Below are 26,191 nucleotides of genomic sequence, written 5' to 3' on the forward strand. Positions count from 1 at the left end.
GGAGTTAAATCTATCATGCAAATCAGCAAGTCAGTGTGAAACAGACAAATGGAATAGGAGCTGTGTGGAGAGCTGATGGTTAAGACAGATCCAACCAAATGGTCTACTATAGGTAAGATAAGATTCAATATTGTAAACAAGAATTTTACTCTCAAACTCGTACAATATGGTATGTAACAAAAAGTATCTTGAATGTTGAGTCTTGTTAGTTGCTAGTATTGTTTTGATTAAATTTATGATTAGTATAATACGCTGTAACTGTAACTGTTATCCGATTCCTTTCAATTATATATAATATAAACACTTTAGTCAGTGTGCTGCATTTATATCTTTTGTTTAATTAAGAATCCCCATTAGTTGGAAATGTAAGGTCAGCTCATTTTCCTATCTCATTTGGCATATGATAATGTGGCCTGGCTGACAACATTTTCTACTCCTATTTACTGACCCATTTTAGCAGCAACAGTGTTAATGTGCTGGGACCAGGATAGAGCTTTACATGGGCAGTAAGGAAGAAGTTGAACTATTCAAGAGTAGTGGCAGACAGGGCAACATACATTAGCCTACTCCGAGTAGGCTAATGTATGTTGCCCCGGCGCGGCAGTGGCTCAGGAGGTAGAGTGGTCACTTGGGAACCGAAGCGTTCCCAGTTCGATCCCGGGCTCCCCCAGAGCTAGTGTCGAAGTGTCCTTGAGCAACACGCTGAACCCCTAATTGCTCCCGATGAGCAGGTTGGTGCCTTGCATGGTTTCCTCCACCGTGGATGTGGATGTGTGTGTGAATGGCTGAATTTAATGCACAATCATTGTAAAGCTCCTTGGATATAAATGCACCATTTAATAGATCTTTGCAACAGAGAAAGTGAAAGCATAGATTTCAGTGGACAAATGTAACCAAATCAGGGGTCATCAACAAACGTGTCCTTGGCCAGATATTTTTTGGATTTTTTCCTTTTTGTAAAAACATATTCTAAATGTTCACAAACTAATCTTTACATTTTGTTTGAATAATGTTGGTGACTGAAGTAAATGTTATTTATAGAGCACCTTTCACAGACAATGACAGCCACAAAGTGATTTACCAGTTTAAAACATAAAAACATATCAATGTAAAACAAATGAATAAAATAAGCAGTCCAACGATCCCATCATTAAAGGACAGGACAGGACAGGACACAAAAGAGTTTCACATGATACCCGTACACGATTGCATCAGGTGAGGACAACAAGAGAAGTTTTCTCATGCCAATAAAGCCCTTTGAATTGAATTGAATTGAATTGTGTGTGTGCGATAGCTACACAAAGGATGAGGGGGGGTGGTTCCACAAAGGACAGCAGGTGAAAAAAATCACATCACATCGGGAAGGTAGGTAGGTAGGTAGGTAGGTAGGTAGGTAGGTAGGTATAGGTAGGTAGGTAAAAGATAGCTAGATAGGTAGGTAGATAGGTAGGTACAGTAGGTAGATAGATAGACAGATATATAGATAAAAGATAGGAAGGTAGGTAGGTAGGTAGGTAGGTAGGTTATTACCCCCCCCCCCCCCCCCCCCTTGTGAGACTGAATCCGCCTGTGCGCAGCTGCGAGCTGTTGGCCTAATGGCTGCTCGGGTATCTAATGGACTTCCTATGTTTAGCCTGGGTGGTTTTATAACCTTATAAAATAACCGTCACTGTTTAATTCCCTCTTTGTGAGGTGTACCTATGTGTTGCTCTTTTGCCAAGTAAAGTATTATTATTTCTACAACTCCTGTGTCCGCCTCCTGCTATTGGGTCCCCTCCGTGTTCCCCAGTGTGCACATGACAGAAGTAAAGCATGAACACACAAGCTCCAGGTGCCCTATATATGGTTTATTGTGGGATGGTGAAGTATCTAAAACCATTATGAATACCCCCCCCCCCCCCCCCATGCCTCCATTCTGCCAGCCAGCTACATTATTCATTCATTTCATTGATAAGATAGGCCTACAAATCATGTATTATAATCATGTATTATAACTGTGTGTGTGTGTGTGTGTGTGTGTGTGTGTGTGTGTGTGTGTGTGTGTGTGTGTGTGTGTGTGTGTGTGTGTGTGTGTGTGTGTGTGTGTGTGTGTGTCCGTGTCCGTGTGCGTGTGTGTGTGTGTGTGTGTGCGTGCGTGTGCGTGTGCGCGTCCTTGCGGACTTGTTTCCGTTGGGGTCCTTGAATTAATTTCATAGACATATATAGTAGCAACCAAACAGTTCAAATCAACATAAAATACAGAGAAAAAATACCACTATGTACAAAAAAAGCAGCATGAAAAATAAAAAATACATACAAAAAAAAGGGGAGGGGGGTCGTCTGTCTACCGGGAAACTGGTACTACCTCCTCTTATGGCCTCCAGAAAGATGAGTTTCTAGGGCTGTTTTAAATGAGCCCAGCAAACTGCATTAAGCGTCTGCTAAATGACTGTAATGTGATGTAATGCAGTGGTGTGGTCTAGGTTTTTTTCCTGAGGTATACGATAATCATTCCCTGCACGAGATGCGCATGGTCGTGGGTATACGCTAGCGCATTTTCAATGGATGAAATGGTTAGTAGACTGTATACGCTTTCCCCCAAAAAAATCTACACTGTATACAGCGTATACAGCGGGACACGGTAGAACACACCACTGATGTAATGTAATGAGATGTGAGGTGGACGGTAGATGTGAGGGCCGCGAAGTGGCCCGAACTTCTAGATATTATTATAGATAGCCAATTTCACCCATCCCTCTGAACAATTGGAATACATCTCCACAGTCCACACTTTTGATGAGCAAAATCCTGAGTAGAATATTTAACTTCTAGTTAAGTTAACTGCCTCCCTGACTTAAACATTATGTCACAGAAGCAACCCACTATGCCTGTAGAACTGGTTGTCATAGAAAATAAGGAAAATGGTGAAATCAGGAAATAAGACAAATTAGAATAGAGTTGGAAGAAAGACATAGAAAAAGTATAGACGTCAAAGCAAACTAAAAAGGAGGGGTAAAAGATGAAAGATTATACATTGAAGAGGGGAGGGGGGGGGCAGACATGTCTTATGTGCAACTGTTATTTACGGTATGTAGACTGGGGTGCTGGTGTGAATATATGTGATGTTGTTTTACTCCAACCTAATACATTACACGGTCTTTGCTCTCTAAATATATGTTGCTCATTTATGGCAACTGATCATGTGCCTGGGTGATGCCATTTCCTGACTACTCCTATACTGACTCATTTTTGTGTTAGTGTGTGTTAATGTGCTGGGAGTGGGACCAGGACAGAGAATTACAAGGGCAGTAAAGAAAAAGTTGAATTATACTCAAGGGTAGTAGCAGACAGGGCAACATTAGCCTATAGTAGGCTACTTTGCCACAGAGAAAGTGACAGTGGACAAACGTATCCAAATATTTACACTTTGTTGAGAAATAATGTAATCAGGCAGTCAAGGTCCTTGTGGTCAGTTGGTGGGACAACTGGTAATGTATTGGTAATGTTTGACTGGCCATTTGCATATATTACTGTATGTTTTAGTTGAAGGTCAAGTGAAAGGGAATTTCACTCCCCCTTTTGAAACAGACATCAGAGAAGAGGATTTAGCAATTTATGCGTAACAAAGTAATGTGTTTAACGTTACTGTCAAACAGAATAAAAAATAACAATTATAACATGAATGGGACTGATCACAGCAGTGTCACACTATTACACTTTATAACAGATGTGAGATGAAGACTCAACATTGTAAAAGGAAGGAGCTACCTGAATGCCGTCTCACGTACAAAGTCATATTCCTCTTCCTGGCTCTGTCAACACTGATCTTTCTGCTGCTCAACATCATCACTCAGAAGGTGAGAAGAGGGTGTTGAATGCTCCACTTTTTAAATTATTTACATTTAAGTGTAAAGTGTAACACAATTTTATGCATGTACATTTTGAATGAAATTGATGTGATTCTATTAGAATTGAATGGCATTTAATGTCTAAACAAAACCAATGCAGGTCTGTATAACTCATCATAGTTCAAAGGGAAAGTTTACTTTCCCTTACCTTTTAATTTGGCTTCAGAATAAGTCAATAGTTTAAGATGAATAACAGACTAAAGGCAAGAAGTGTTGTGCACATCAAAGAATAATACAAACATATGGGACTTTTAAAATACTGGTGACAGCACTTGATCAAGTTTCATGTAGGCTATGGTACAATTGTTTTTCCAAGTCTTGTGAAATGATTTGTGGTTGGTCAGAAAGTGTGTTTTAAATTCAAGTTTGCTTTCTTTGCCATGCACTGTCAAACATTTTCCATTCAGACAATTCCAGACAATTCCAGACAAAAATATGGTATACATACATGACTATCTATCTAAACAAACATTTAATACGCCAAGAGGCAAGTCGGGCTAAACGTTTCATGTTCCGGACCGGTAGGACATGTGACTGTCAATAAATCAGTTCCACTTCCATTCATCCAGTGTAGGCCTACTGCTTTTTGGTAATAAAGTTAAAAACAGTTCATGAAACGGCATCACAAAAAACAGCAATCACAGTGACAACAAAAGTTGAATTAAAGCACAAAGTGAAGCAGTCGGCAAAGTTTCACTTAAATTAATTCAAAGATTCCCAGGCAGGTGAGCAGCTGATTTTACAACTACTCCTGACTGACGTATCATCAACACCACTTGACTCGAACCCCCATTGTGAACGGTCAATTGTGACCAATGATCCAACTAAAACCAATAACCCATTCAACTGTCTATATCTGTCACCTCTACTGTATGTCTGAGATTTCAGTTCCTTCTTTCTTTTTCTTTCTTTCGGTTTAGCCTACTATATGGCCCCTATTTGCCTACTATGTAACCTGGCAAATAGGGAGTGGCAGAGGACACAGAAATATCTTTGGGGTTCTTTATTTCCCAGGAAGTGGTCTATATTTTTGTTACCGTATTTTCTTTTGGAAAAGTCAGAAACAACTCAAATGACACACAGTTTGGCGGATATGGCATGCAAGCCTGTATGAAATCAAAACAAAATAACATTACAAACTAGACCAAATTTGGCTCTGGAAATGGGTATTAACAATTATCTGTATACAGTGCAGCACACTTTTTGACTGTGTACATAAAAAATAACAACTAAATACGGTAGTGGCTCTTTCACAAACAGTGTATGTAGGGATGGCCAAATCACACACTGAACAAACACTGGTCCCCTAATCTTCATCCCATTTCCAAGTAAAATGAGGACAGAGAAGCTAAGCAAATTTTAACGTGATTAGTGATAGGCGGACAATATGAATGGATGTTTTTGTCTGGGTTTTCAAATGGCTCTGCAACCAAAAATCCCCTCTGGATTGACCAGTGGATGTTAAAGGGTTGCCCCCCATGATTCATACATTTTGTCAAAAACTGTAGATTTTTGACTCTCGGCCGAAGGTGTGGCAGAGAGTCTAGACTATGTTTTCGCCCCTGTCCGTCCGTCCATCCGTGTGTGCGTGTGCGTGTGCGTGTGCGTGTGCGCGTGCGTGTGTGTGTGTGTGTGTGTGTGTGTGTGTGTGTGTGTGTGTGTGTGTTTGTGTCTGTGTGTCCGTCCGTCTGTGTAGACTACAGCTAATCTCCGTCACCTTTGGCCCAATCGACTTGAAACTTTGCACACGCTCCCTGGAGGCCAGAGCAGAACCTCTTCCCAAAATGTTTCACATTGGCCTGTTATTGCACCACCAGGAGGCAGATTTTTGCAAAACACATTTTGGATATTACTCCTACAGATTTTGTCCAAATCTCTATAGTCATTTGATCAAGACGGATCTGTCCAATTTTTCATATTCCATAATTACAAAATTAGCAGGAGCGGTCCGTTTTGAACAAAATGCCTGAAATCATGAACGCAGCGTCCGATTGCCATGAAACTTTGCACACACATTCCCACTAGGCCAAGGAAGAAACACCATCCTACATTTTTCTAATCGGTCTCATGGTGGTACTATGACAGGCCACGTGACAATTCACGTTTTTTACCTATAACTGGACCGATCGGCGTGAAACTTTGCACGCACACTCCCTAGAGGCCAAGCGAAAACCTCTTCCACAAATTTTTCACATCAGCCTTTTATAGTGCCCGATTTTTGCAACAACAAAAATAAAATGTTATATTACTCCTATAGATTTTGTCCAAACAACACGCAAATCGGTACACATTATCTCTGTAGTCATTTGATCAAGACGTATCCGTCACATTTCTCATATTCCATTCCGGTTGCCTATGATTGGCTTCCCAAGTTTGTAGTGGTGGCCGTTTTGAACAAAATGCCACACACCAAAGCAGTGCCCGATTGCTGGGAAACTTTGCACGCACATTCCCACTAAGCCAAGGAAGAACCTCCATCCCAAATTTGTCAAATCTCCTCATGATGGCGCTATACACTTTTTGCTACTACTCCTACAGATTTTGTCCAAAACTCACACAAATCTGTACATTATCTCTTGGGTCATGTGATCAAGATGTATAAGTTTGAGTTGACCAAATGGTTTGTTTGTTTGTCCCTCTTGTTAATATTTGTAATCTTGTCTCTTTAAACCCTCTGCCAGATCAGATTTAAAAGTCACTCAACCTCCATCGTCCCAGAAAGTTCTCCTCCTCACCACCATGATATCAGCCCCTGGAGCTGCCAGGGTCAATCGCCTGAGGATGCCCTGGAGGAACGCTCGTTAATAGAATCCATCGACTGGCCTGAACCTCTACACTTTCCTAAAGCTCCTCCCTTCAAGCAGACCAGTGACCCTGCACACAGCCACTTCACTATCCTCCCAGCAGAGGGAGGTAGAGAGTGGCATGTAGGGGACCAGCTGAACGCTCTCGTCCAAATGTATGACTTTCAGGGTCAGCCCAAACACTATGGGGGTGATTTCTTGCTTGCTCGGCTGCATAATCTATCACTTGAAGCGGGCGTAGCAGGCCAGGTGGTGGACCACTTGAATGGGTCCTACTCTGCTGTTTTCCCTTTACTCTGGGAGGGCCGTGCGCAGGTAGAGGTGACACTGGTTCACCCCAGTGAAGCTGTCACTGTGCTGCGGAGATTGACGAGGGAACAGCCAGACAGGGTGTTCTTCAAGAGTGTGTTCCGCTCAGGCTTGGTCACTGAAACCACAGTTTGTAATGTTTGTCTGCCACCAAGCCAGCAGACACTTTGTAACTATACAAACCTCAACACTAGGGAGCCCTGGTACTGCTATAAGCCTAACAAGCTGAGCTGTGACAATCGCATCAACCACGCCATGGGAGGCTTCAAGCAAAACATCACATCGTACGAACAGACACTTTTTAAAAGGTGAAGGAAAAAAGTGGAGAATGGACTGAGTTTTATTTCTTCATTAATTTTGCTCAATATTGAAGAAATATGTTGTCTATTTATCCCCAGTGGCATCAACATGAAAGTCTCCGTTAAAGCTTTTGGCTCTGACAGTGTCAGTGTGTTGGCTAAGGAAAAAGGTAAAGAAAAATGTGCTTTATAGTACATGAATACTGTGCAAATAAGCTTTTAAAGGAGTAAGGGTTTTAGAAGCCATAATTAAACACTTCTTTTAGAGGGTTTTTGAAAGTGTCCATACAACTGTCTCTGTTAAGAGACATTGACAGCAGCATCCTGTATCATTAGGGCACTAGACCATTTGTATGTCCCTTACTGTATGTAAGCTCTGATGAATAGTTCCATTAACTTAATGTATTGATCTGTAATGCATATGGATATACACCAACAGAATATTGAGTGTTAAGGCCGATGAATAAGTGTCACACCCCAAACATAGCTGATCTACAAGCTCGCAACGGATCATGGATATGATGCTTTGTGATCTTGTAGATCTGCTATTTCGGCACTCAACTCTGTGGTAGGCTACAATAGGCATTAGACGTAAAATGTTACTTAAATATATTTGGTAATGTTATTATAAGGTAAACAATTTTTAATCAAGTTATGTATTACTTTCAGAAACTAAGTCATAGTTTTCATATTTCTAACAAATGAATTCATATACCAATGACCAATGACAATGCATTTCGTCAACCATTCATTATTTAGACTTTCATTAGATTTTTCAAAATAAGATACAGTGTGCTGCACCAGTAGAAGGTGCTGTGGATTCTGAGTGGTTTGTGTTTCATCATGACATTAAAATCTAGGCTGCTAAATTATAATAACACATTAATATGTTAATATTATTTGTGTCGATATTAGTGTGGCATATCCTCCTATAATTCTCCAAACCTCTGTCACCAAAACCTGAAACCTGTGTCACCAAAATCTTCAAAAAAGTTTGAAGTTATGATGGGTTTGTATAGGAAGGGGGCGTGTCTGATCAAATTAATATCAAATATCTAAATACTGAATCAAGCAACTTAAAAACTGTCTGGGGGCTCACAAAAGCCTGAGTATACGATAAAATGACCCATACATTTTGAAAGTGATATATCTCCACAGCACATAACCGAAAGTCTGTAAGCTTTAACTGCACACATCGTCGGGTATGGACTAGTTCTTTAAATTCCATTTAGCCTATCCTCTTCCATGTAATATTATGCCTCCATTTGAGGGTGTTTCCTGAAAGTAACACAAATGTAACGATAGTAATAATAATACATTTCTTGGCACAGAAAGTAATTGTAATGTACCATTACTTTAATTGAGTAACATCGAATATATTACACTTTGAAAGTAACTTCCCCAAAACTGGTGTCAGACAAAGCTGCCTATCACTGATAATTACATGACAGACACCTCGCATGCTGCCTTCGCCTGGCATTCCTATACTGTAGGTGAAAACTCAGGTTTAGTAAAAAAAAAAAAGCAGTTGTACAATAAAATGAACTGTGAATAAATATTGTACAGTGTACATATAACATGTTAGAGATAAGACAAGAGAGTGGGAAAAAACTGACTGAATTTAATCCAGTGGCATGGCTACAATATTTCAATGATGTTAAATACATGTTTTACTTGCTCACAGACAAACCAAAGGTGAAAAACAATGGTGAGACGGCTGGACCCTCTGGGTATTACTACCGAGGTCGGTGGCGAGCCATCAGTGGCATCACAGTTCACCAGTTCAGTGACGCCTCTGCCATCAGTCAGTGTCTGAGGGACAAGACTGTCCTCATTTATGGCGATTCCACCGCTAGACAGTGGTTTGAGTTCCTCACGACATCTTTACCAGGTAACATACTTATAGGCTACTGTACAGTAGGCTGCAATGCTTGCTTCCTGAATTTAGCATTGTTGCAGATAGGACCCCCTCAATGTACCTGGTTGTCAAGGTTTAACCTGCTAAGCCTTAGGTGAGTGGTAAACGATAAAGTTAAAACTAATGCTAACGCTGATAAACAAAAACGGTTTCTGATCACAAGTTTCTGGCTAGTTTGACGACTCTCTCTGAGACTCTGACCAATCTGTAGTCTGCATGTGTTTCCAAGTCACCATCTGGTTTCACCCCAGCTCACTTGGAACATCAAAGGAGGTGATACCAAAAAAGTCAGGCACTTCTGCTTAAACCAAAAAAGACGAGAGTTGAGATTGGCCGGTACCAAGCAGTGGGGAAAAAAATAAATAGAAAAACTGGAGCATCTAAAATGTTAGGAAACTTGCAAGCTTTATGTAGCCTGCATAATCAATGTCATGCTCTACCTCAATCACATCTTTACCTGTTCTGTTACAGACCTCAAGGAGTTCAACCTGCACAGTCTAAAGCAAAATGGACCATTTATGTCAGTGGACACCAGCCGGAACATCCTGGTGAAATACCGCTGCCATGGGCCCCCAATCCGATTCAGCGCCGTTCCCATCAGTCAGCTTCGCTACATAGCCAACGAGCTAGATGGCCTGGCTGGGGGCCCAGACACTGTGGTGCTTCTCAGCATCTGGTCCCATTTCGGCACATTCCCTGTGGAGGTCTATATCCATCGGCTGAGGGGTATTCGCAGATCAGTGGCGCGCCTCCTGGACAGGGCTCCCAGAACCCTTGTGGTTGTCCGTACAGCAAACCTCAAAGCTCTGATGAGCCTCTACGAGACCCTGACCAACAGTGACTGGTACTCGCTACAGCGGGACAGGGTGCTCAGGGCCATGTTCAAGGGACTGAATGTTGTCCTGTTGGATGCATGGGGGATGACACTGGCACACCACCTACCTCATAGTCTCCATCCACAGCCCCCCATTATCAAAAATATGATTGATGTTGTCTTGTCTAACATCTGCCCACAGAGGATTGTCTAGGTTTGTGTGAAAAAGAACAATTATGTCCATACCCGGGGGTGTGTGCACTCAAATTAAATGATATGCAGACTTTGGGACCACAACTGCAAATACCACTTTGCACCGTTGAGCCAACTCTCTGTCTCTGCTGGAATTCTCTCTGCCGTTGTGTAGCCCCGAAGCCAGGGCAACCAACCATCTGTTCAGGCTATGGGACTGGGACCCTGTCTGCTCTTTATTTTGTACACTTAACATATGCTACAGCAACAGTCTTGCTTGGTGTGCTACATGCCATGCATTTAAATCAAAGTCCTTTATAACTTTTTAGCGCTGAGCCACAGCCAAGTTAAAACTTTGCTTTCTGCTGCCGTTATCTCTGGCATTGTGTGTGTATACGGTTGTAGGGATCTCTATTTAAAAATGATCTGCACTTTTCTTTTTGCTCTACGCATTCTCTCCGAAAGCTTCCACTTGCTACACATTTATCAGCTGCTAGGAAAGCCTAAGCATTAAATATACTGTATTCAAGGCAACTACGGGCAAATAGGGATTTTCCTACAGCAGAAACCTGATCCTTGGTTTATATGCTGATTTTGCAAGATCTATAATGTATGTACATTTATTTTGAAAGAAACATAATTTCTCCTCTCTCGGCAGCTGTAGTTAGCAGTGCAGTCAAATGTGCTGTCAGACTGAGGGAGGTTTTTGTAAGGCTCTGTATCACTGTGTGAACACAGAGACTGTTAGCGTAGTGGAAACTCTGACAGTATACGTTCCTGTATCTTCAGACAGGACTCCACTGATCTTCAGAGTGAAGTCACTACCAGATCCACTGCCAGGGGTCCCTGTCTGAAGCTGGTTCCCGAGTTTGATTAGGGGCTTGGGAGCTTCTCCAGGTTTTTGGAGATACCAGTTAAGACAGTCTTCATTTGAATAGTCTTCATTTGAATCTCTGTAAACAGTGTTAACTTTACAGTTGAGAGTAACATGCTGTCCCAATGACAGAGCTTTCTTTTCAGGGGTCTGCTCTGTGTTAACACATATTGACCAGTACATAAGAGAAAAACACTACATTTGAATTTTATCAACAACAATATTGTCAACCTTGGTGAATAATTCTTCATTAAATGCTGTAATTTCACCCCAGTATTAAAAGCTCTCATCTTGACTGCAGAGGGTAAAGACAGCAATGAAAATACAGATGAAAGTCAGACAGAACTATAAACATGCATTTTTTTGTGTGTGATTGTTACATTTAGAATAATCAAGCATCTACAAGACATTTTTGCTACCTTTCATATAAACATAAGTTTACCAAGTGTTTTTAATATTGTCACAATCACTATGTTATATTTCTAAAACTGTAAATTATTTGCTATGATTGGATGAAAAAGATAATTTGGCACTAGTATCAATAATAAGATTAAATACAAGCCATTGTATTTTCCCATAGTTGGTGTGTGTGCATGCGTGCGTACATTTTGACATTATTAAAAAAAAAAACATAATTCTGTCTCATACGAGCAGCCCTTCTACCCCGGGTCTCAGAAGCCCTGCCCTGTAGGCCCTGTGGAGTTCACACTGATGGTCCCCTGTGAATCCGACCATCTGGTTCCAGGGATGCTGTGAGCACAACAGAATCATCACACCTAGAAGATGCAAATATTTTCAGGCCCACGACTGACAGTTAGTTGTTCCCATGGTAAAAAATACACTAATCTTAGGATGGGCTGACTAGGTTTCACATAACATTATACATTTGCTAGGTTTTAGTGTAATGATGAACTTGTCATGTAAACTGATATTTTCCCATGTCTCATGTGACAGCTTAACCAATTCTTGAATGTCAGGACTACATACTGGCAATAACGTGTTTCTGAATTCTGGCCTTTGACAGTATTAGAAATTATTTTGAACTCACAATATATATGATTTAGCCCCCAATCCAATCCAATGATTTTTGCACCAAGAGTAGTTCGTTATTGGCTACTACTTACAGTAAGTGGTCAATGGTGCAAAATGAGACAATCAAAAAGATCTAAGGCAAAAGAATTACGCATGAATTAATTCTATGAGTTCATGAAGACCAATGACAAGAGATTATCGGTCTATCCATAATTATATTATATATTTATTGATACAGGTTAATGTACAGAGAGGAAAATGAGCTAGGGGGGTGGTGGGGTGGAGCAATGCTGGGGAGATTGCAACATAAAACACACGTCTTCAGCTGGAAGCAAACAGTGGTGGTAAGTAACTAAGTACATTTACTTAGTTATGTACTTAGGTACTAAGTACAATTCTGATGTAAAATCAAATCAAAGTCAAATATTGTATTTTTTTACTCCATTACAATTATTAGAAAATGTTATTAGTTACTAGTTACTTTGTAGATTTTGATTATTATTACAAAAGATACATAAACCACTTCAACCCTATATACATTTCGACCATTTGAAAATAGCCGATCTACAAGCCGATCGCGACACATTGTGAGCTTGTAGATTGAAGATTTTTTTAAGTATATTTTGATACCAATACTTTTGTACTTTTACTCAAGTGAATCTTGAATTCTGGACCATGGTTTGGAAGCAAACCATGGATGTTGCCATTGTGATTGAAGCTCTATCCGGTCATACAGAGTAGTAGACTACTGCCACAACCCAAGATTATATTTTGACAATGAAAAGAATACATATTATTCATTCATTCATTCATTCACGACACAGAACAATATAACAAACAACTTACATTCACATGAATGACTGAGTTTAGGTTAAACTGTGTTTTTCCCAGGCACCTGTGTAGTGAGCTTTAAGTGACGCTGATAAAACTCTTGCACAGACGTCTCCTGCTCTGTTGTTTCAATGGAACCTGGCCGGAGTCTCCGGACCTCATCGACAGCATGTTGACCATTCAGAGCCCTTGTCTTCACCAAGAAACAGGCCAGCATGGTGCCCGTCCTGCCCTGTCCATGCATACAGTGGACTCCCACGCCCTAGAGAGGACAGTTTCACAGGTGATGCAGAAATATTCAAAGAAGAAAGCTAGTTGTCAGTTTAAGAAATTGGATTCTGGCCTTATATGTATTCTTGGAGGTATTCAGTGCCTTGCTTTAGGGCACTTTGATAATAGTGACAGTGGCAACCAATGGCAACCGATGTTCATAGTAACCAGGTCACATTCCACCACAAGGCATGGCTAAAATGCATGCATATCCCTTCTTTAAATCACTTAAGTCTTTTTTACTTCAACATATGATAGTGTCATGCAAAGATTGTGAATAGCTCAAAATTTGCAAAGCGACACGTTGTGAGCTTGTAAATCTGCTAAGTGGTTAAACTACATTTTGATTTATATTAAATACATAAGAGTAATAGTGTCCATGAGATGGATGTTCAACCACTTGAACCCCTAGCATTCCTATTCTGCGAATGTCATAATAGGCGAACATTCGTTGAAAATAGCCGATCTACCGCTGTGAGCACACAGTGACACGCTGTGAGCCCCCCAGGCCCCCAACAAGTATACGGTTTAAATCAGGGGTCTTCAATAGGGGATCCGGGACCCCTCAATTTTTGTGTGAAAGGAACTTTTTTCTTTTTTAACACATTGGGTGCCAGAGGTTTATTAAAATATTATACGTTGAGTGCCAGCATTTCTTCCATCCACTTGCGTTATACATTTCGTGCTGTGAGAAGCCCTGACGCGGAAATGCATGTAAACAAAGCGTGCGTGCGAGACGGCGGAGGGTCCCGACTAACGCCTGGAACAATAATATTTCCAACGCGACCCTCCATTGCAGCGTGATCGCCGATCGAAAACGGCTCGTTTCCACCACATTAAAAAGAAATGGAGATATTAAGCTTTTAATCAAGGAGATAACATTGAAAACGCCGACCGGAAGGATTTTTGACATGGAGCCAGATCCAGCCTCTTCTTCTCAGAAACTGCTTGGGTGATGTCAAAGTTTCGTTTTAGCGCCCCACGTGGCCCACATGTATAAAAATAGAATTGGGTCAAAAACGGTCCGGACCGTTTTCGGCACTTCTCGTTTGGACCCTCAAAAACGGTCCGGACCGTTTTTGGCATTCAATGTGTTAACCACGTGAACCCTTGCATCCCTATTCTGAGGAGAACTTTAGCCGAAAATAGCCGATCTACAAGCTCACCACGCCTCACAGCGCGAGGCGTTGTGAGCTTGTAGATCGGCGCTTGTAGATGGGCTACTGTCAGCGCTTGTAGATTGGCTATTTTCGGCAAAGAGGTTTGGTGTAGAGGGAAAAAAGAGCAGACCAAGTACAGAGTGAAAAGTCAAGTTTACTAAGTATTGACGGTTTATGTGGTTAAATACCTGAGAATACACTTTAACATGAATCCAACATGCACTCGACGATAGTGCTGTCAAACAAGTCTATGTAGCCATCTATGAAATCTATGAAAAAGTTTAATCTGCAACACAATTTTATACAATATGTAGAGGGGGTCCCTGTTTCATCTCTCTCTCAGCTATAAGGGGTCCTTGGGCTGAAAAAACCCTGGTTTAAACGTGGAAGTAAAAGCAAAAAGTATGGCATTTTCTCTTTGTCATAGTAACACATCCCTTACCTCTCCCTTCGCATTAGCATGCTCCACTATGGACAGAAACCGGTCAATCTGATCTGGACTTGGAGGGCAGAAGTCGGTGATGTTGATGTGGTGAAGGATCAACCCAGGACATGTTTCATAGTTAGGTGGTTTGGTCTCACATAGGCAGACAAGATGCTTAATCCCATTGTCCAGCAGATACTGGTAGTGTGCAGTCATTTTAGGACATGCCATTCCAGCTAATTGATCCACCACAACCCAGGAGAAGTTAGCTGGAATGATTGATGCCATGATACTTCACTCTGCGAGGTACAATATTCACTGATCACCTGTATGTGTAAAAAATATATATATTTTACAACATTTTTGAAAGATTCTTTACCGTACATTCAGCAGAGCAGTATAAATTATTACCTCAAATCCAACATTTTGTTGCTTGTACCTACACGAAAACCCTCTTGAAATCCTCCAATAAATGAATTCATCTGAATCTGAGTAAGCCTTAGGACTATAGTGACAATACAAATACTTTTACCTTGCATTTACTTCACATTTCAGAATGCTTTTGGGAAATTAGGTTTGTCACACAGCAGCTAGTATACGCAAGCCATACAAATGTTACATGATCTGAAACATACTGTACACCCATAACATATTACAATGTCCATTCTCTCTTCTTCAGTATGCACCCATTACCCTGTCACAAGAAACTACCTAGTTTGAAAAGTTTTAAAGTTCTCTTACTTTCTGTTCCTCCAAAGACACTGCATGGGAATGTTCAGGTCTTCACTCTCACAGGTGTGCTGGGTGCCCCACCTTCATTTGCATTGTGAAAGGAGCCACTGTCTTGGCAGCTGTCCTGGCATGCAAGATCATGCCTACACACATAAGCCTGAGTTCACTAGTAAGACACCACACCTCTACTTAAGTTTAACAGTTTATTGAAATGAGATGAATGTGGAATGGGATGAGGAACCCAAGGTTAGGTCGACACTCAGGGTGGGGGCGTAGTAGCTGACGGACATTTGCTGCTCTACTCGGGGAGCGATCGGTCATCTCTGCACCGTCACTGCCCCCCTGGATTCCTAGAGAAATGGAAACAGAAGGAAGAGGAGCGAGAATTGAGGAGGAGGTTGGGGTGGAGGGGGACGACAAATTGAAAGCAATGAATAGCAGAAATGGCCGATCTACAAGTGCAGTACTTACAACCCATGTTTGGTCTGTTGGGATGCAGAACAAACTTGCTGGTTAAGGGATCGCAGGTGTATTTATACTGTGGTGATTGCCACAAGGATTGGCTGTGGTGAGTGGAGGCAGGTCTAGTGGATGCGGGTGATCGTGAATGGGGAGTGGCTAATGAGTGAAGGCAAGTGTGGTAGATAGGGAAGCGATTGTGAAAGGGGAGTGGGCGGCCGTGATAAGCAGAGAGGGTGGTCTCTACTCCTGAACATACGTTGAACACAACTACATTTATACTTAGCTGTGCGTAAGTGCTGCACACCGAAAATAGCAGATCTGCAAGCTCTACACACAGAGTGCAATTAAGTATACATCAGGCATTACATTCACACAGTATTTATTTCCACCCAACTACTACCACAAATAACCACACCCAAACCTATACCCCACTTATAGAACAAACATGGATAAATTCTCTTTCTACTGCACTGCTATCCTCTTCTGGGCCAAACAAACAATTCACAATGACTGAGGGTGTCACCAGCCTGTTCAAACAGGCTTTTCAGGAAATAACCATATATCCAAGGCACATACAGTTTTCTCATGACCAGCATGAGACGAGGGGAGGGACTGTAGTTCTAGCTGTTTTTGTTTATAGGTGGGGGGGTATGAGGGTCTGGGGGTGGGTGGGGTTTAGGGGTATGGGATTTGGGGGGTGGCGGTTTGGGTTATGGGAGTGGGGGTTATTGAGGCAGGGGAGTTGGGGTGTTAAGGGGGTGGTTATGGTAGTGGGGGGTATGGACTTCAGGGTATACTATGAGGGTATGGAGGTGGTTTGGGGCCATGGGGTGTGGGCGGTGTGGGCTGGCGGTTGGGGGGTATGGAGGTGGGGAGTTGGGGGGTACAGGGTATATGGGGGGAATTATGTTGGGGGGCCTTGGGCAGTAAGGAGGGGCCTTCACGTAGGATGGGGCCGAACGCCCGCAGGACGCTTTTTTCTATTCTTGAGAATGAAACATGAAAACATGCAGTTAGGAATCCTTACAAACAGAGAGACTCTCAGGAACTTCAATTTAGGACATGACTGTAGTGATATATATTATATGTGACATAAAATTCATTTTAGGAAGGAAGCCATGGACCATACAATCTGCCCTTGTGCCACGGCTGGCCCCCGGGTTGTACTTTGGACCCACTAACACTCTAGTGAACACACTGATTAAACAATAACAATAGTGTTTACACGGTGTCACCCGTAGGACTGCAAAGGCTAATGTGGGAGGCGGAGACTCCGGAGAGACTACTTTTCTATGACTTTTCTTTCCTGCCGGCATTCCAGAAATTCCTTCTGTGTCGTGGACAGAAAAACACCAACAAGGAAGTAGGCTGTCAGGTGGCATTGACATCGAGGAGGAAGACAACCTGAAAGACAAGGTACTAGAATCAATTGCCGCTGCCTGTCACGGTTATACAAATAATTGCGATTGACAATTTAATTGTGTTTTTGGTATTGAACATTGGAACATACAAATAAATAAAAAAAACTGTTTGCCTTTTAGGCTTCGTTATCAAAAAATGCACAGACTGTCAGATATGACAAATAGCCTAACTGAAATTTACAAAGAAATTACTGACATAGCCTATTTAATGTTTTCATACTTTAAAAAAATTACAATAGCTGATCTGCAAGCGTGACACGTTGTAAGCTTGTAGATCAGCTATTTCTGCTATTTTTGGAAAATGTTTGAAAATGTATGAATATTAATATTCATATAATATATTTTTCAACATGAAAACAATTATGCAAAAATAATTGTGATTATCTAAAATAATTGTGATTACTACATTTGAAAGACAAAAGTTTTCATTTTGACTCCCCTAGGACGGGAAAAAGTACATTACGAAATAACCACTTAAGCCCTATTTCAAATAATAGTGAAAATAGCAGATCTTACAAGCTCACAACGCATCCCATCAGGACGTGTTGTAAGCTTGTAGATCGGCTATTTTTGAATAGCTGAAGTAAAAAATAGGTTAATGTAATGTGTTAATAATCTAAATCTGCAAAGTAACTAAAGCTGTCAAGAGTTGTGAGCTTGTAGATCTTTTTTTAAATACAGAAATGCATTGATATTAAAAAGAAAATATAGTTTGTAATTTATACTTTTGAATACTAAAGTTTTGTTTGTAAAGCAAGTACAAATTTGACACTTGCTTATTTACAATTTACAATGTAGGCATTTAGCAGAAGCTTTTATCCAGAGTGACTTACAGTAAGCAAGGTAAACACATAGAATGCACACATGCAGTGTAGTGCCTCAGTAAACTATAGGATCACAGGTAAACAATGAACCTAGCATCTGTCTAAATAACATGCCATCTAAATTACATTTTAACCTTTGTAGACTGAATGGTCGTCAAGACTAGGTCAAGTGCAACGTGATATAACTATGAGAGTGACGACACTAGCGTTGACTCCCATTGTAAGAATGGAATGCAGAAGTTCTCTGTCTATCTCTATGAGAAAATTCCAATGTTTGGAACTACAGGAGGCAACATCCCACTTTGTGGCGAGATCAAAGCGTGACGCAACTCTCTCTATATATATCGCTGGTCAAGTCCTGGTTGAGTAATATTTGACCAGGAGTAGCCTATCTATAATTAGTTTGACTGCACTGGAGTTGAGTACTTTGTACTCTTATGTAAGTCACCTTTGTCATCCAGGTTAGAAGCCACATCTCGAAAGTGTTTGTGGACCTGACCTGATCAGTGTTTGTGGACCTGACCACTTAGCACAGCAGCCTTTTGGCTGTTAAGTGGTCAGATGGGTGGGCATTTTCAGAGCAATGTTTATTTTAAAGGATCTACACCATGAATTTAAAAAAAATAGTTTAAATTTATATCATATTGTTTATGTCCCTCAAACGTTTTTCAAAAGGTTTGAGCTTAAATCAAGCCTCAGATATACTCATTCCAACTAACTTCTCTCTGGCTTATAAAGCACTTTCACCTGCAATACCACATTGTCCTGTTTGGCACAGGGCGCTATTGAGCCAGTTTGTATGCATGTTATCTCCTGGTTCTGTGTGGAAAAAGTAAAAAAAAAAAAAAAAAATAAGAGAAAAAAGTTTTTTTCTTTTTTCTTTTTTGGTTGGAACTGAAAAACGGGAGGGATTGCACCTGACGTGACGTGCAAATCAGTTTGGACTGTTTTGAGATATATATATATATATATCATCATATATTATCATTAACATCTTAGTGCTTTGCCAATTATTTGACGGACGGTGGGTGGACGTCACAAACGTAACATGCGGACATGCGAGGCACACCGTTGTTCCGAACTGCACCAAACTTGGCACCAACACTGGTCAGGGGTCTGCCATCAGAATAGCCACACCAGGGGCCATGTGTGGCCCCCAGGGGCCACGTTAGAGCAACGGTCTGCCACAGGCAGACCGTTGCTCCGATCTGCACCTTGCCACAGACACTGCAGATGGACATGAACAGTCATTATATTATTTTCATTTTATTATATTTTTATAAATTTACAGATGGACATGGACAGACATTATATTATTTGTATTTATTATATTTATTTAAAGATGGACATGGACAATCCGGTGTTCTTGGCGTTCTGTACCTACACCACCATCGTCATCCTGAAGATGATGATGATGTCATTCCTGACGGCGTTCTTCCGCTTTTCACGAGGGGTAAGAAACTAATGCTTTTCACGAGGGGTAAGAAACTAGTCCTTTTCACGAGGGGTAAGAAACTAATTTCATTTAGACACTTCAGCTCAGAAATAACCAGACAGTTAATGAACCATTTACCATTTATTAACCATTACCATATTAACCATAACCCATATATGCAATGATATTGCATTCAAGTTTGGCGGTGTGACTCTGCTCATGTGATATTACAGATTCCTGTGCAAACATGTCACAGATCATTCAATCACAAACCCCCAGAGCAGAGCATTCAATTCAATTCAAGTGTCAAATCACAACAAGTTGTCTCAACACTTTACATGTAGAGAAGAGACCCGACAATCCCACCCTGAGCAAGCAATTTGCGACAGTGGCAACGAAAAACTCCCTCTTAACTTGGAGAAAACGTCAGGCAGACCCTAGGCTCTAGGGTGGCGGCCTTCTGCCTCGACCGTGTCGGGGGAAAAGAGAGGGAGAGACAGAGGAGAGACAGAAAGCATGAAACATAAGCATAAAATACAGTTTAACATAACATTGAACCTTCAATGCATAATTAAACAACCACAATCATAGTACAATCCAAAAACATAGTACAATACACAGAATCATAGAACCACAGTACAACACAGAATCAACCTATAACAATAGATGCCACGGGGAGGAGGCCGGGGAGGTGGAGGGAATTTGAAAACAAGCAGCTGAACACACCGCTTAGACAGCGAAGTACGTAGACTGAACAGAGAACAGAGGCTGCTTAAATGAACCGCCCGAGTTGCACTGTGGGTATGAGGGCGTGAGTAATTAGCTTGAAGCGAATGAGAATGACAAGAGGTTGAACGTACTGACTTAAAGGAGTACGACTGTATAACTGATAGCGAATGGGGGGGGTCCGGGGAGTGTGAATGAAGTACATAAACATTCTGCCTTCCGTGTCTACATGAACTATCGTGTTACTGAATGCTTTTCACGAGGGGTAAGAAACTAATGCTTTTCACGAGGGGTAAGAAACTAGTGCTTTTCACGAGGGGTAAGAAACTAATGCTTTTCACGAGGGGTAAGAAACTAGTGCTTTTCACGAGGGGTAAGAAACTAGTGCTTTTCACGAGGGGTAAGAAACTAATGCTTTTCACGAGGGGTAAGAAACTAATGCTTTTCACGAGGGGTAAGAAACTAATGCTTTTCACGAGGGGTAAGAAACTAATGCTTTTCACGAGGGGTAAGAAACTAATGCTTTTCACGAGGGGTAAGAAACTAATGCTTTTCACGAGGGGTAAGAAACTAATGCTTTTCACGAGGGGTAAGAAACTAGTGCTTTTCACGAGGGGTAAGACAGTGCTTTTCACGAGGGGTAAGACAGTGCTTTTCACGAGGGGTAAGACAGTGCTTTTCACGAGGGGTAAGACAGTGCTTTTTCATGAGGGGTAAGACACAATTTATTTTGTCGACTACCTTTTTCATAGACGAGAATTTAATAAAGAATTAATAAAAACTAAGCTATGATGACGACTAAGCTATGATGACGATCTACAAGCTCACAATGCGTCTGCGACGGGTTGTGAGCTTGTCGACTAAATCAACTGATTTAGTCGACTAAACAAAAGCATTAGATGACTAAAATATGACTAAAACTAAATTGAATTTTATTCAAAAGACTATGACTAAAACTACATCAAAATTAACACTGGCTGGAGGCAAAACTAATGAAAATTGGCACTGGAGGCAAATATGTGTCACCTCAGAATAGTAGCAGTTGTTTAGTATTAGGTTAGTTATTACTCCTTAGGTTAGGCAAAGGAGTAAATGGCTCCAACTTCAATAATATCTCACATACGGGCTGGTTTCTGTTCCAATTCTGTTTTACATCCGGACGGTAGATGCATTGTGACTTGTGAGCTTATAGATAACATAAACGTTAGTCGACTAAATCATGTGTGGATTTTGTTAAATCTTATAATATTTAGTCAACTAAAACTAGACTGAAACTAAAACATTTGAGATGACCAAAATATGACAAAAATCTAAATTTGATGTCAACATTAACACTGCTCTATACCAGATCCGAAACCTGCAAAGTGAATGGAGTCTAAACACACAACAGCCCTGCCAGTCAAAACAAATCAATGAGAACTAATACAAGTACCATAAAACTAAAGGATTGGACTGAGACGATCAGCAAAAACGCTTGTGTTGCTAGTGCACACTTCAAATCAGACCGGGATAAATAAAGTGTTTGTCATGTCCATCATCAGATTGTAAGGATAAAGGTTTGTCATGTCCATCAGCAGATTTGGGGGTACCACGAAGAAAATGATTGATTATTTCTCTCATAACTGTGAGTCAGGTGTGAGTTCTAGAAGACCCTTGTTTTCTAATCAATGGTGGGGGGAAAAACAAGCAAAATCAGAGATAGGCAGCGTTGACATGGATGTTTATAATGTTCAGCTAAAGGCTTTGCCTCCCCTTATGCTGCGGCCACTGAAAGACGTCATGTTTAGTAACAGGAAAGGGGGTCTGTTCATCGTAAAAAATAGCCAATAGATAGATAGATAGATAAATCTTTATTAATCCTAAATAATTGATCCACTTGTTTTACACTGTTTAAAAACAAACACTGCCCTACTCTATTTACAGTGTGCTTTATTTTAATTTGACTTTGTTCTAGAGTATTTGTTTTGCTTGTATGCTATAATAATATGTGCTATAATTACACTAATACTGTATATGCTAAAATTATAATAAAGTATTCTACTATTATAATATATGCTGTAATTATAATAATGTATGCTATAATTATACTTTATGCTGTCATCCATTCAGGCCTTTGCAAATCCAGAAGACGTAGCAGATAAACCAACCGAGGAGAGAAAGAAGTTCCTCCAAACTGATCCAGATGTGGAGCGTGTGAGAAGGTTATAATTATAATCATCATAATCATAATCATAATCATAATCATAATCACAATCATAATCATAATCATAATCATAATCATAATCATAATTATGCAAACGTACAAAATAAATTTAGATAGCATGTTATTTAGTCTTAGACAAATGCGAAGTTCATTGTTGACCTAGTTTGTAGTTTCAATGTACAGACTATTTATGATTATTATCATTTTTACATTATACTGCTCATAGGTTCTTGGTTTACCTATGATCCTAGATTACTGAGGCACTACACTGTCTCTATGCATTTGATGTTTTGTGTACCTTGATTACTGTAAGTCGCTCTGGATAAAGAGCTGCCTAAATTGTAAAATAATAATAAGCACCTTTCAAATACAGTTACAAAATGCTTTACAGAAAGTCATGTAATTGTAAACACAAGGTCAAATAAATAAAGCAATGGACAGAGTAAAGCTCCTTACACACCGGGGGCGATTTTTTTCATGCGAATAATAGTTTTTTTTAAAAAACCTTATAATGTCAATGCAAGCTTCCACGGAGCGAAAAAGCGAAGCAAAAAAGCGTCTTTTATTTATTCGGAACAAGTCCGAATTTTGCGTATATTCGCATAATCGCCGGTGTGTAATGACCTTATGCCTTGCTGAGCCATATGGCCCATAGGGCAGGAGCCTCTCTCCTGAGTTTGTAGCGTGAGGCAGCTTGATGTACAAGACAAGTACATCCCCTGGACATGACACATTCAACCCTTGATACTGAGTGCCAAACAGGGAGGCAATGGGTCCCATTTTTCAGAGTCTTTGGTATGACCCGGTTGGGGAACGAACCTTGACCTCCCAGTCTCAGGGCGGACATTCTAACCACGAGGTCACTGAGCTGGTTACTAATGGACAGAGCAATCAATAAATTAAATGGCTATTTTATTTGTTTTAAGAAGTGATTTAAAAGATGAAATGTTACTACCCAAATATTTCCAGGCAGGTAACAGTTAAAAGTATGCTGACTACCTTCTTATGTGGACCTGCAGTTGTTGCTGTTACTTTTTGCACCTTATGTCTAACCTTGTGACTCATGTAGGCCTACATACTGCTGCTTACTATACTATGTGTACATAGGCACAAATCCTGTGGGGGGACAGGGGGGACATGATGTCCCCTCCAACTTCAGAAATACATAAAGTTATTTATATTTAATAGAAGCCGACTCCACTTTTGAAATCATGAACACAAACGCAACAATGTAATATTTATACAATTTTTTCCATGTCTTCGTTCTGTCCAGATGCCACCAGAATGATTTGGAGAACATCATTCCCTTCGTTGTGATTGGTCTGCTGTATTCTCTGACCGGACCGGATCTGTCCACGGCCCTGATCCACTTCCGGGTGTTTGCGTTGTCCCGGATCTGCCACACGGTGGCGTACGTGAGCCCTCTGCCCCAGCCCAGTAGAGCCCTTGCCTGGGGGGCCGGCATGGTGGTCACCTTCTCTATGGCCTACAGGGTGCTCACTACTGCCACCTATCTGTAGAGATGACTGGCATGGTGGTCAGCTGCTCTATGATCTACACAGTGTGCGCACTACTGCCACCTATCTGTTCTCAACCTTTGCTGGATCGGGGCCCACTTGAAAATCTCAAAAGTGTTGGCGGCCCACCCATCTGACCACTTAACACAGCAGCCGTGAACTGTTTAAAAATATTATTTGTATTAATGCAAGAACAATGGCTTTTATTTCATCATGCTAACTTTCCAGGAAGAGGAAGGCTGTACAGTATAGTTTCTATTCGCTTGGATTCCCCTTCGATGATGTCACAGCCCACCAATGAGACACAGAGTGAGCAGACAGAAATGGTGTCATCTTATAGTGAGCATTAGTGTGGACCAATTATAGGGCATAGCAGTGGCGGCCATTTTCTGGTTCCACTCAAAAATAGTCCATGCATTTCTCCCATAGAGATTTCCCAAAATATTTATATCAATTATTTTAAGCCCAGAATCAAGCCATCCAGGGTCCTGGTGAATCATGACCATAAAACTATTTATTGTGTGAAAAACGTTCTTTTTATATTTAATTATATGATATACTACTATATTTAATAAAAACCCTTTGTTATGCAGTTGCAAAAAAAAAATCACAGAATAGAATGTTTTATGGTCCTGATTCACCAGGACCCTGGATGGCTTGATTCTAGGCTTAAAATAATTTGTATAAATATTTTTGCAAGTCTCTATGGGAAAAATTCATTGCTTTTTTTGGTGGACCCAGAAATTTTACATCCTTTATTTACTGTACCAAGGGAGGCACACATTTACCCAGACTTTTCCTACCGGTCCGGGGAATCGAAACAGGAGCCTTCCGGCAACAAGCGCGCTCCTCTGTAGATGTAACACGCTGTTACAACAGAGTGCACCCATGCAGAAATGTGCGTCCTCTCACACCTAAACAACACGCCTGACCGTGTAACAATCATTTGTGAAAAATGTTCCCACTAAATGTATGCATTGATTTATTTCCTTATAATGTAGCAACATTGTGAATTAATGTGAACTTTTATTAATGCCATTGGCTTTTTTTCACACACTCACATGTGCATGCCCTAAAAATAAAGGTTTTATTCAATGTTGTGTTGTGTCTGTATGCTGTGTTTATTTGATTTGACAGAGTAACACACCTTTCCCACACTTAGCCTAACAAAACCGGTATGCATAATTTAAGTTTTGGACAGGAGCGCTGGTGATTTCATCCTGTTGCGGCGTGTGACAACCCGGTCATTTACGACCCGACGTGGAATCGTTGGCACCATAGATACAGAAACCTAGATACCTCATTGGCCTCTGCAGTTCGTTGGAGCGACCTGTATCGCGGCCGCCATTTTAGAGGAGGCACGCTGCCATTCAAAGTGACTACTGGCCAATCACAGCACGTTGACTACTGGCCAATCACAGCGCATCTAACTGACTAGTTGCTGCACGGCTGCCTTTTAAAGAGTTAAGGGCTGGGTTACGAAAAGACCCACCCCCACCTGCCTCTGATTGGCCTACCGAACGCCCCCTTCTGTGACACACACGGAAGCTTGCCTCCTCTAAAATGGCGCCCGAGATACAGATGCCTCAGAGCCGAAGGAGGCGTCTACCTTTATATGTGTATGGTTGGCACCTCACCCACAACCATAAGAAGTTCATGTTGACGCTGTTTGAGCTAAGCTGTGTGTGCTAATAACACAACGAGGATTCGAACATTGCACGTGTCAATCTGCATGCTAGTGCTATGGAGATGGTATCCAAAGTGCCCTCCCGCTCTTAAAACGCTGTGTGGACGCAGGTCCTAAATAAAAGTCCTTTATAAGTTTGTACCGTCTGCCTGTTCTGCCATTCAGTGTGTGTGTAAGCCAAGAGTAGCCAGCGGCTAGAGATCCCATAGCCTGTAGGGCTGTAACCATGACAATAGAGCATAACCGTGACAACAGATCCCATAGCCTGAACTCAGAATCGCCGGTGTTTACACAAAAATGCTAATAAACAGCTTAAATTTGGGGAAAGTGAAAAACCTTGCAGTCTTCATGTGCTAATGGTCAATGGCCA

The 26,191-nt window shown here is 41.1% G+C and overlaps 2 protein-coding genes across 6 annotated transcripts; one reads left to right on the forward strand and one right to left on the reverse strand.

Annotated features, from left to right (window-relative positions):
- The first annotated feature begins 47 nt into the window (after nt 1-47).
- Nucleotides 48-25,233, forward strand: LOC308080035 (microsomal glutathione S-transferase 1-like). Of its 3 annotated transcripts, XM_080421742.1 has the most exons (6): nt 48-112; nt 3,707-3,836; nt 6,569-7,308; nt 7,399-7,469; nt 8,984-9,190; nt 9,689-12,110. In XM_080421742.1, the coding sequence occupies exons 1-6, from the start codon at nt 99-101 to the stop codon at nt 10,243-10,245; spliced, it is 1,719 nt and encodes a 572-aa protein (XP_080277868.1). In that variant the 5' UTR covers nt 48-98; the 3' UTR covers nt 10,246-12,110. The 3 variants fall into 3 exon arrangements, with proteins under 3 accessions (XP_080277868.1, XP_080277869.1, XP_080277870.1); XM_080421744.1 differs by lacking the exons at nt 3,707-3,836; nt 6,569-7,308; nt 7,399-7,469; nt 8,984-9,190; nt 9,689-12,110 and adding exons at nt 17,330-17,424; nt 19,596-19,706; nt 22,524-22,615; nt 23,891-25,233 and having other exon boundaries at nt 69-112; XM_080421743.1 differs by lacking the exons at nt 8,984-9,190; nt 9,689-12,110 and having other exon boundaries at nt 7,399-8,467.
- On the reverse strand, nt 12,543-15,896 carry LOC308080036 (dual specificity protein phosphatase 23-like). Of its 3 annotated transcripts, none has more exons than XM_080421745.1 (3): nt 15,556-15,896; nt 14,833-15,140; nt 12,543-13,222 (listed from the first exon to the last, which is right to left on the reverse strand). In XM_080421745.1, exons 2-3 carry the CDS (start codon nt 15,100-15,102, stop codon nt 13,001-13,003), a joined length of 492 nt encoding a protein of 163 aa, XP_080277871.1. In that variant the 5' UTR covers nt 15,103-15,140; nt 15,556-15,896; the 3' UTR covers nt 12,543-13,000. The 3 variants fall into 3 exon arrangements, with proteins under 3 accessions (XP_080277871.1, XP_080277872.1, XP_080277873.1); XM_080421746.1 differs by lacking the exon at nt 15,556-15,896 and adding an exon at nt 15,347-15,510; XM_080421747.1 differs by lacking the exon at nt 15,556-15,896 and adding an exon at nt 15,226-15,347.
- Nucleotides 25,234-26,191: the final 958 nt, after the last annotated feature.

This window comes from Gymnoscopelus braueri (assembly GCF_963280865.1).
Source record: "Gymnoscopelus braueri genome assembly, chromosome: 23".
Classification (NCBI taxonomy): domain Eukaryota; kingdom Metazoa; phylum Chordata; class Actinopteri; order Myctophiformes; family Myctophidae; genus Gymnoscopelus; species Gymnoscopelus braueri.